Source organism: Lithobates pipiens, unplaced genomic scaffold (assembly GCF_037356315.1).
Source record: "Lithobates pipiens isolate NorthernLeopardFrog02 unplaced genomic scaffold, aLitPip1_a1.2 Scaffold_13, whole genome shotgun sequence".
Taxonomy (NCBI): domain Eukaryota; kingdom Metazoa; phylum Chordata; class Amphibia; order Anura; family Ranidae; genus Lithobates; species Lithobates pipiens.
In genome coordinates, this window is record NW_027507718.1 from 408,281,511 (window position 1) to 408,293,905 (window position 12,395).

At 39.8% G+C, this 12,395-nt stretch overlaps 1 protein-coding gene across 4 annotated transcripts in view; it reads left to right on the plus strand.

Moving 5' to 3' along the window:
- The window catches only part of LNX1 (ligand of numb-protein X 1), a 293,661-nt gene that overhangs the window by 203,928 nt on the left and 77,338 nt on the right, over positions 1 to 12,395 (plus strand). For 3 of the 4 annotated variants that reach the window (XM_077477486.1, XM_077477488.1, XM_077477489.1), the window contains one exon: positions 8,404 to 8,538. The exons of the other annotated variant lie outside the window; for it this stretch is intronic. In XM_077477486.1, the coding sequence (XP_077333612.1) occupies positions 8,404 to 8,538 (135 nt within the window). The remainder of the gene's footprint in view (positions 1 to 8,403; positions 8,539 to 12,395) is intronic. 4 annotated transcript variants of the gene reach the window in all.

Below are 12,395 nucleotides of genomic sequence, written 5' to 3' on the forward strand. Positions count from 1 at the left end.
AACAATTTGATGTAGTGCAGTGTGTTCTTGTGTGTGGGACCTTAGCTACCTAAATAGTTCAAAAACTGAAAACAAAATAACAGTTTATGTTTCACATTACTGAGTTATTTTAGGTACACCCATAAATACGTGTGTTAAAAATTAGAAACTCAATAGCTTCAACTCTTACAAATGGAAAACAAAATTCTTAAAAAATGCAACATTTGCCACTAATGAACTTGGTAAACACTTATTTGATCTTGTAACTGGAACATTTCTGTAAATCTTTTACATTTTTCTTTGAGATGTTTATTCTTACTTTAATTGTTTTATATAAGGGCAGCCACACATAATCTGTGTGTGTGTTATTGCCATTGATTTGATCTCTTCTGTGAACTTGTATAATAGACTGACCAACGATTTGGCTTTACTTTCTTGCCAAAACATTTCATTTCTGAAATTGGATAAGTTGAAATTGAACTCTTTCAAGTCAGTCTAAACTTATTAAAATGTTATTTTTTGGCCGAGAGACCATGGTTCTCCTGCTGCATGGTCCTCAAGAGACATCTTAAATTATAGGGTAGAGTTTTTAAAAAAATAGCTAAAAATATAAACTTTGATTCGGAGCAGTGCACCTTAAAGTCCCGTGCAGAGGCAAACAGAGATTGCCTTTGAATTTGCTTGTTTGTCTGAACTTTTAGGGTCAGTTAGTGATAGATTGCTTACATTCACATCACTCTGCTTATGCCACAGTGCATTAGTGCATGGACTAGGTACGCAGATGTGGCTGATTACACAAAGTCAATTGTAAATCTTTAAGTAGTAGACATAACGCATTTGTTGGGTGACAAATGTATACAGTTCATGCTGCTGTTTCCCAAAAGACCTTACATAATGCATAGGCTCCATAACTGCTTTAAGAGAGGTTGACTCATGGAATAAATTACAGGTCTTCTGCCATCTTTAATCAAGGCAGGATAAATAATGTGTACTAAACTATCTATTCCAGGGGTGTCCAAACTTTTTTCAAAGAGGGCCAGATTTGATGAAGTGAACATGTGTGAGGGCCGACCATTTTGCCTGACATTCTTTGAACCATTAAAATTCGGTCGAATTCGGTCGTTCGAGCACTAATACACGGCCCCAGATGAATTCTCTGCTCTTTAGGGGGTATCGTTAATTCTTAATGGTACCCCACACATTGGAAACCGTGGGGTGCTTTTGGTGCAGTGCAATAAAAAAAAAAAAAAAAAAAAAAGAAAAGCTCAGAGACTTCGTTCCCTGAATTTTGTGGGTAGGGAAGCCCATTGAAATGAATGGGCTGCCCTACATGCAGCACGCAGCCTCACAGATGTGAACCAAGGGCTTGTTGGAGGGGCAGTAAAGCCACATGGTTAAGCTGTTTTTACCACCCCCAACTTCTCCCCTTTAGCTGCAGAGGGAGCAGCTGGGGGTGTACACATGCTGTGGCTGCAGCTGGAGGTATACCCAGGGTGAATGGGCCTGCACTGCAACTACCCCGCAACTGTGTGGATTGCACAGTTGCGGTATAGTGATGCTGCATTTACAGGCTTAAAACAGGTGGTGAGGAGGCAACATAATGCCTCTTTACCATCTTTCAAATGCTTCTGAAAAGTGATCTGTGTATGGATTGCCTCTCAGAGGAGCAGCAGTCCTGGCTGCTATCACACACAAGCCCTACAAAAGCAGTTCTGATGGTACAAGAATGGGGGGGGGGGTCTGGATTAAAAGTAACATACACACAGACACATGCACACACATGCAGACACATACAGACAAATGCATACACACACAGACACATGCATACACATACATACAGACATACATAGAGACACATGCACACACATACAGACTCATGCATACACATACATACAGACACATGCACACACATACACAGGCATGTACTGGCCATTGGGACTAGCGGGAGTTTCCCGGTGGGCCGATGGCTCAGTGGGCCACTCTGATGTAAGGGGGCTGGTGATGGGCCACTCTGATGTAAGGGGGTGCTGATGGGACACTCTGATGTAAGGGGGTGCTGATGGGACACTCTGATGTAAGGGGGAGCTGATGGGACACTGATGTAAGGGGGCTGGTAATGGGACCCTCTGATGTAAGTGGGCCGGTCTGGATGAAGTCCAGGGCCAAATTTCTGTCCCAGTCCAGCCCTGCCTCCCAGATTGTACATATTATTTTATTTTTATTATAGGAATGTGTATATCATTTTATACAATGTATATGGAGTATTAAAGGCATGTATATAGCATTTTATGCAGTGCTTTACATACTGTAAATTCATATCAGTCATTGAACTCTGGGAACTTATCCGATCTAAGGTCCCCAGCTCACATGCATATATACATGCACACACATACTAAGGCCAGTTTAGACAGGAGCCAATGAATCTACCACCATAACAAAACAACGCCGTTTATACTACATAGGATAAAGCAGGGTATACATGCACAGTTTTTATTTTTGTTCAAGCAGCGGGTTGGATGAAAAAAACATCACATATCCCTGCATCCAAGCAAACGATGTGGATGCAGGGATCTCCCTTACGGCCCTATTGTATCATGACTATTCAACCGAAGCCTGTGGCAGCTTCTGTTGAACAGAGAGGTGTGCATACATACTGAAAGTTGGCCAGTTCCTACTAAACCAGTGGAATTTCTGGTACATGCATACCTGGCTTAAGTCTATAAATAAGACAGCCATTGTGTCACAGGCAGTTATGGTGAAGGTGGTACAAAAATTTGAGAAAGGTTATGAACAGTAATTTTCTCAAATCAGAAAACGTCACAGAGTGTTGCAAAAATCCTTTTTATCTATAACGTTCATCTTAAAAGTATGGCTTATTTACAAGTTTTAGTTTAGATCTCGGAAGCCATTACATCTTCTTGTATTCTGTTAGTATTTGTAGCCTATTAGCGATTGTGATATAAAGGGCTATATGATGATGATCTATTTTAACAGTCCATATAAGTGCATCAGAAACTAGGGAAGAGTGACCATGTGATGCTATACTGTCAATATATTATCAGCATTGAAGGAACCACTCTACCTTTCATTGCCAGCCTTTGTAAAACTAGAGTGGCCTGGGGAAGTATTAGGCCCCATGCTCCTTGCCAGCTCCTCCTTGTTAAGAAGCCCAGTGGATGTTCATAAAGGGTCACAGGGCTTATGCTATTCCTTGTTTTTCATATCTTCCAGTTGGTAAACTGCTTTGTATTGTGTCTGCCTTGTCAGGACAAAGTATTGCAACATTCCTTGTGTCATGACGTTGTTCAGCTCTGTGCTGTTGAAATAGCTGACCTTGTGTCATTGTGCTATATGTTCAGTTGTCTTATTTTACATGGCCTGCCAGTAATTGTAAAGAGGCTATAACCAATGATGATACTAGGTTCTTTGTACTGCAGTTAAGGCAGACTTAAGTTCTTTGTCTTTTGTGCAATAATTGACCCCCTACTGGAAATGATAAATATATTAAGATTGATAAGAAAATTTTTCTTTTGAGACACTTTTTATACATGGGGTCCAATATTTCTCTTTGATTCTGGGCATTCCATGTCAGAATATCAGATCTTGGGACCTGAATACATTTAAATGATTTATTTATATTACTAAATGTCCTAAGTATCACTGCAGAACACAAATTAGAAATTGTCTGGCAATGTTTTCTTCCTTTTTCATCTAACACTCTTCTTGTTTCCTCCAATACAATCTACAGATTTTGCATCTACTCACTGTATCTATTGATGATCTGCAATGCATTAATCCTAAAATCATTAATTATTCATAAAATGTATGTCATTGTCAAATTTTCTCAAAACTTAAAATGTTTCAATAATTATATAACCTCTGTTTCTTTTTCAGCTTTTCTTTATTAATACCTTTATTCTATGCTTACTTGTGATTAACACTCATTGGTATGTGTTCACCTTTTCATAGATGTTCAGTACTGGAATCTAAATGGAGGTTTGTACTGGCTGAGGCTTGCCCAGATTATGCAAATGGTAAAGATGTTTACATGATGATCACTTTGCCATAGGTGTCTTTCCCTACAGTGGAGATAAATATTTTGTAAACTACTGTTTAGTCTGTCATTTTGATGTGAACTTGGGACATCACTCTGGAGGGAGTCAAAGGGGTTGATTTACTTTAGAGAAATAGGCTGTTCACATTGCAATGGTATTTCCCTTAGTTTAGTATATGTGCAATCACGTGCAAGGAGAATTAAAAATATATATACCGGTATATATATATTTTTGCTTGCACATGAATGGATGAGGGAAGTCAATAGAACTTCCCTCATTCAGTAATATAAGGGTAAATTCCCTGACAAATTAAAAATCCCCTAGCAAAATGAACATCCTATTTGTCATTGGTAAATTGACACCATATAATCTTAGTTCCATTCTGTGCCATATAAATGCTGCCCAAAAATGAAAAAAAAAAACAATGGGTCAATTCAGACCTCACTGTCCCAAAATACAGACTTTAACATCCCACCCTTGCACAACAGCACCCTCCAATCCATTGAGCAGATGATGTCAAAATCTGTTGGGTTTCAGTTCTTATGCATAAAATGAATATCCTGAAAAGGTCCAAAACTGATTTTTTAACATTAATGGTAACCAGTCTGTGCAAGCCTCAGCAAGCTCTTCATGCTTAGTTATTTCCAAATCAACCAAATTTTGTTTCTGTTTTTTCTTATTTTTATTAAAGGACTATGAATTTATAATCTGTCAAATATAATAGCTATGGACATAGCCTATGTGTGTAAAAAGACTATAAGAGCTGAATGTGTTTGAGATAAAGTTTCTGATTCTGAAGGGAGATTTTTTTCCTACAGCATAGCTGTCTTCCTGTTAGTAATCCCACCAAAGCATACCGATAAATACAATCAGGTGTATTTTTTATTTAGAGTATATTTGAGATAGTAGCATATAGTCACATTTAACTGGACGTGTTCTGTAAAGTTGACAATGTTTTGCTGCTTGTCCAAGTAGCTTCTATAGTTCCAATGAGTGTCAGGAGCCTACCCTAGCATATATAGCCAGATGGCTAACTCAGTCACCTTAATCCAATCATCATGGACTGTGGCATGGCAGATGTTGATTGTCCAAGAACTTGATGGTGTAGGAACTTTTGTGAAACAACTCTGTTATTACTACATATACCATTTATGAATGGTAATGAATAGTAAGCCTCAGTTATAATATGCAAAATAGACTTTCCAAAAGTTGGTATTTACATAGGACTGAGAACATACCTCCTTATCTGCACTCTATACCTAAAGTTTTCAGAGGTCTGAATCAGTAGGTGGGAAGGTAGCTAGTACTCAGGGTAGTTGCAGGCACATTATGATGCCTGGCTGTACACCAACAGCTTTAGTTTGATTAGTATTGCCTAATTACAGGTTTCCTTTAATACAAGCTTTCTTCCTGTATGGGAATATTGCATATTTTTTTATGCATTTAGAACCATTTTATTTGAGGTACCTTGTGTTTTAACTGATGCTTGAATGACCAAACTCTAACATTTGTAATGGTTCAATTTTAATAATGTAATACAGTAGCTTTTAACCTTATTTCAGCATAGTAAATTAAGAGTGCATATTATCAGTGATAAAAAAGCCGACATTTAGATTGCTGGAAGCAATAGCCTGGTCCCCAGGAAAGCCCTCATCAGGTTTTCATTAACAAAGCTGAGGGAGGCAACCTTTTAGCTCACATCAGGGTCTTCTTACTAAATCTGAATCAAGCTATTTTTGCTGTGCAAAAAATGGCAAGTATGAATAAGAAAGCAACCTTTGATATAAACTTAACAGCTTGTTCCTTTTTTACAGAGCAGGTATTTTTTCAAAAGATTTAGGCAACGTAAAATGTCTCTAACACATCTATGGCCACCTTTATTGTAGGGTTGTCCCTAGAAATAAGTTTATACAATACAAACTATCTACTCATGGGGCTTTTAAGGCACATTTATCAGACAGAATTCTATAAAACATTATTTTATCTAAACATGCATCATAAAAAGTTTTTGATGTTAGGGAATATTGTCGATTTAATTGTGGTACAATTGCCAAGTTCACGTCTTATTTCTATAGTCACACATTTTAAAGTTAAAGCTGCTGCATTGCTTCTGTGAAAACAGAAGCTCAATACATAAAAGAAAACTCTTCCTGAAGGAATTGAATGGTCAGATTGATTGTTCTCAGGTGGTTCGAATGGGTTGGGATAGGACCTCTAAGCCCTTGTACACACGGTCGGAGATTATGACGGAATGTGTCCTATGGGACCGTTTTGTCGGATAATCCGACTGTATGTGGTCTCCATTGGACTGTTTCCGTCCTAGTATCCGACGGACCAAGTTTTCCAACTTGTCCGTAAAATTTTCTGACAAAATGCTCCGATCGGACATATTCCGATCACGTGTAGCCTACTCCGACGGACAAAGTGCCACGCATGCTCAGATCAAATTCCTAGACCAAAGCTATTGGCTACTAGCCTGAACGTAGTCCAGTCATAACGAAATAACGTCATCACATTATGTACAATCGGATTTTCTGACAACTTGGACCGACCGCGTGTATGCAACAGTTTCGGACAAAATCCGTCGGACAAAATCTGTCAGACAAAATCCAACGGATTTGGTTGTCAGAATGTCCGACCGTGTGTACAAGGGCTAAGGGTTTTATTACACTGATTTTTATTATGTTTACCTCACTGTTGACTTGATTGTCCTGGGTTATTGTGGCACTCCTGGGTTATTGTGCCACCACTGACCAGGTGCTTTTAGATCTATAGCTGGGAGTGCTTTTATCTTTGGACTGATAAGTACTTACTCACCATATGTATTTATGTAATCATATTCAAGACCCTGAGGAAGAGTTTTATGAAACACGTTGGAATTCTGTTTCCACTGATCCAAGCAATGTAACAGATTTGACTTTAAAAGAGTGAGAATTTGAAATTTCAATAAAATGTCAGTTTTCAAAAAAAAGAGTGAGAATATAGAGATGAGACCTGGAGTTGGTGATTGTATAAAAACCATATCAGCCAACTTTATTTTATGTTAAAATCTTTTTATGATGTATGTTTAAATAAAATAATGTTTATTATTATTCTGTCTGGTAAATGTACTTTTGAGTGCCAATGAGTAGTCCAATAAGTGGCTTGTATTGAATAGAATTTGGAGGGATGTTGGCACATATCACAAGTTATTCATCACCTCTTGGTTGATGAAACTACTGGGAGGAAGTTTGTGCCACATTATAGCTGTAGTACCAAGTCATGTACTGGCCAGGAATGTCCAAAAAGTACAAGATCTCTTCTTTATATTCATTCTCATATTTAGTAGTTTGGCCACCAACCCAGTTCTTGGTATGCTGTGGACTGCATCCATTATGACTGAGATTTAGAATATCAGCCTTTAAAAGCTACAATGCATTTCCCATATGTTAATGCTTAAGAATATGGACAAACATATTAGCCCTTCTCCTCCAAATAATTACCTAAGAGAAGGTGTCCCTGATAGTAAAATGACACGGTTATAAGTCAAAGGTCCATTAAAGTGGTTGTAAACCCTTACAACACACTTTGACCTACAGGTAAGCCTAGATTAAAGCTTACCTGTAGGTCCAAGAAATATCTCCTAAACCTACACGGTTTAGGAGATATTTGCCGAAAGACAGGCACCGCTGTCTACGGCGCATGCGCCGTAGACAGCGGGGCGCAGGCACACTGATCGCGGCACCGTCAACGACGAAGATGCCGTGCGTGGCGGCTCCCGTGCGCATGCGCGGGAGGGACGTCATCGCGGCTTCGTCGAATGACAGCGTTGGAGCAGCAAGACCCACCGAGAAGATGGATGCGCCAGACTACAGGGGACAGCGGTGACATCGCTGGCTCCTGTGTCAGGTAAGTGACACATAATGGACTACTATGCAATGCATAGTAGTCCATTATGCTTTGCCTTTGCAGGGAATGAAAGAGGAAGTAAACTCATCAGGGTTTACTTCCTCTTTAAGTTTACAACACAGGTTGCTTCATATAAAAACAATAAGAATAATAATATTAATAACGTATACATAATAAAAGTAAGCACACTCTGAGAGCACTGATATATAGTATAAAGCTTTATGTTTATTGCAGGAAATGGTGAGGAGTGGAATCTTAAATGGGATTACAATATCAGCCCCCACAATCTTACCTTTATCTCAAATACTTTCATATCTTATTAGCTTCTCAAGCTCTCATAAATGTTATTCATAGCTTTACTTTATAGGCGGGTTTGTATTTTGGTTTGATTGGCCCTTTCACTGACCTCTCTGAACTTGAAAGAAAGTTGCTGTCTGGGTCAGTAAAACAGCAGCATTGACATCTGTCTTTCATCACACAGGCCAGCGAGGAGGGGGTTTACTTAGTTGTTTCACGACAGACCAGACATCAGACCCCTGATATCTTGCAGGAGGCTGGTTGGCATAACAACAGCAACCCGCCGCAATGTCCCAATGACAGAAACCATTTTAACAAGGTATTTGACTTGTAGCAAAAGACCATTATTGTATGTTTGTATTCAAAAAATATACTGCATTATTCCCCTCTGTGATGATAAAAGGCTCTCTGAACCCAAAAAGAAACATTTTATGTATTATGTTTGAGTCAATAGATATAGTTGCTGCATTAGTTTTCTTGTCTCAGGCTTTCCTTCCTTAATATTTATCTGGTCATCCTGCTATTAATACACTTCATATCCTAGAATGGCAACACTTACTCAGTCCACTGTATCAATGGAGGAGCCATGGTTCTTATTAGGTCTGGATTTGAGCTACTAAACTTAACTCCACTTCTCATCTCCATTACACAGGAAGGTGTTCTTTTGACATTCACAGAAGGTAGCTGGGGAAACTAATAAGTGTGTTTTAAATATTTTATATGTGTTTAAAAGAGAAGTATGGGGTTTGTATTTTTTTTCAGAATTTTACTTACCTAGGTGGATGCAGCATCGGTCAAGTTAATGAGCTGATCACAGATAAGCCCCCTCTACCAAAGGGGTTTATTTACTAAAAGTGTATAGTGCAAAATTCGGTACAACTGCATATAAACCAATCAGCTTTCAGGTTTTATTGTCACAACTTAATTGAGCAAGCTGAAGTTAGAATCTGATTGGTTACCATGCGCAGCTGTACCAGATTCTGAGTGCTCCAGCTTTAGTAACTCTCTCCCAAAGAGTCTCTTTCCTGGAGAACAGTTCTGGATGTCCCCTAATGCTTTCTTATATAGAAGCTTATAACTTTATATAACTGTCTGTTTTGGTGACTACCCTGATTTCTAAAGGATTACTAGTTTAGTATCTGGTAATCTTCTCTTACTTCTTAGCTCACCAAACAATTCAGGCATTTCCAGTTTAGCTAGTCAAATTCTTGGAGTGTTCAAGTTTAAAAGCAGCTGCATTCATCTTGCATTATATGTTCGTTAGAAATAAAAGTTTCATTGACTGCAAAGGGTATTGCTTGTATATGATAGAAGGGACCTGTTCTAGGTCTGCTTCTTCTATGCTGGGTTCTGCAGATGTGAGCCCAGGCAGTTCACAATGCTAGTCCTGTTTCTTATATATAAATGTAACGTGTTATGATAACAGCTGTAAGAGGCTTAACTTCTTTGCTGTATCTGGATTAAAGCCTAGATGGAGAACCTTGTGACCACATCCCAGCATCTGGTTCATAGCACTCCAACTCCTCCAGCTATCATTCATCCTTATATTGAAGATGATTGGTCATTGAAGAAAACAAATGTTAGTGCAAGCCAGTGATTTGCATGCTGAGAAGTGGAGAGCACAGCTGGGTCACCAATCTGTCTGAGACAGGAGGAAGAAATGTCTCTCCCTAATGACGTGTTTAAGCAGCCATTCTTTAAACAAAGACACATCTGGGCAAACTGTTGATAGAAGGGAAATGTTACAGTTGCATCAAAGTGACTTTAATAAAGCAGCCGTGTAATCACTGTGGTAAAGCGTTTGTAAATAGGACAGATACAAAAGTTAAAGGATAAGCCTTTTTTTTTAAAGAGATATTAGTTGAATGAGAATGAGGAAATACTATTGAAGATGACAAGTATGGCCACAACGGAAAAGGACAAGGTCTTAGCACCAGTGGGGGTAGCACTTTATAAAATAGATATCACCCCCTTTTTTTTCTTCACTGTCCTGCCCTAGGCCCTTTCTTACCTATGCCTGCTCCATCCCCTGCTTTCCCCCTCTCCCTAAAGCCTTGTACGCACTACTAGTTTTTTTTTATGAACAGAAAAAAAAAACGGGCAGCTCAGGTTGGAGCCACTGTACTAACAATCCAATGTTAGTACAGTGATCTCCCCTGCTGTGTTATTGTGTTCTGAAAGGGGGGGCGGCCCCTCCGTCAGAACGCACCAGTCAGCGCTCTCAGCCATTGGTCTGGTGAGCTTGTTCGGCACACCTTTTTTCAGTCATGACCCTTCAACAGAAACTGGCTTCTGCCAGACCGAATGTTGGCCAGTTTCTATTGAACCAGCCAATGACACCCGACATTTTGCCCATATGTACTAGGCATAAGACCTACAGCCAATTTAGGGTTCCCCCTGTTTAGCAGCTATTAAAAAAATAAAAACATTCTGTTTTTGCATCTTACTGCACTGTACACTATCCTATAAGTTGACATTCACCTCATGGGCTACAGAGCTCAAGGGTCACCGGATATTAAGTAATGTTACTTTATTTGTTGTCCTCTCAAATATGTACATATAAAAAATAAAAACATTCTGTTTTTGCATCTTACTGCACTGTACACTATCCTATAAGTTGACATTCACCTCATGGGCTACAGAGCTCAAGGGTCACCGGATATTAAGTAATGTTACTTTATTTGTTGTCCTCTCAAATATGTACATATAAGTATAGGATAGCAGGGTTACATGTTTTGGCTATCCAACATAACTGTATTGTTTGTATGCTTCAGAAAACCACTTAACTTGGGTTCCCTTTTTTTTCTTTTGAAATAACAAACATGTCATACTTACCTCTGCTGTGCAGTTGGTTGTGCACACAGTGGCCCCGATCCTCCTCTTCTGGGGTCTCTCCGTGGTGCTCCTAGCTCCTCCCCGCATCGAGTGACTCGTCAAAGCGCTCTCCTTCTGGACACCTGTGTGGGCGTGCTCCTGTGTCCTGCTGCTGCGTCCATAGACACAGACAGCAGGACTCAGAACCGCCCCCCCTGCACCCACATCATTGGATTTTATTGACAGCAGGGGGAGCCAATGGCTGTTCTGCTATCAATCTATCCAATGAAGAGCTGAGACACTGCCCAGAGAGGGTGTGCGCGTCTCCGGCATGGGAACGAATGGGCTCAAGTAAGTAAAACGCGGGGCTGGGCGGCTGGTGCACTACAATATGCCAATGCATAGAATGCACTGAGGTGAAAAACCCAGAGGGTTTACAACCCCTTTAAGGACCAGCCACCGCAGATGTACTGTGGCAATGTGGCCTGATCCTGTGAATCGCCGTCATTGTACGTCGGCTCGTACACAGCGATTTGTGGGAGCGCACGTGCCCACTGGCTAGTGGGGGAGCCAATCAGTGGATGGGGTGGACTCTGTGTCCACCGGCCACCCGCGATCTTTCCCCGCAGTAACAGAACAGGGATCTGCCTGTGTAAACCAGGCAAATCCCCGTTCTGACAGGGGAGATCACCCAGATGCTGTATTTCTGCTATGCAGAAAGACGGATCTGTGTGTTTCCATAGTGACACAGTCCCCCTACAGTTAGTAAACACACCCAGGGAACACATTTAACCCCTTGATCGCCCCTAATGTTAACCCCTTCCCTGCCAGTGTCATTAGTACAATAACACTGCATATTTTTAGCACAGATTACTGTAATAATGTCACTGGTTCCCAAAAAAAGTGTCAAAAATGTCAGTTAGGTGTCCGATCTCTTTGCTGCAATGTCGCAGTCCCGCTAAAAATTGCTGATAGCTACCATTACTATTAGATAAAAAATAATAATAAAAATGGCATAAATCTTTCCCCTATTTTGTAGACGCTATACCAAACCAATAGAATACATAGAAGAATACATATTGGCCTAAACTGATGAACAAATTCGTTTTTTGAAATTTTTGGGGGAGGATATTTATTATAGCAAAAAGTAAAAAATTTAGTTTTTTTTTTTTTCAAAATTGTCGCACTTTTTTGTATATAGCACAAAAAATAAAAACCGCAGAGGTGATCAAATACCACCAAAAGAAAGCTCTGTTTGTGGGGAAAAAAGGACATCAATTTTGTTTGGGTACAACGGTGCATGAATGCGTAATTGTCAGTTGAAACGACGCAGTGCCGCATCGCAAGTCTCGGCTAATGACC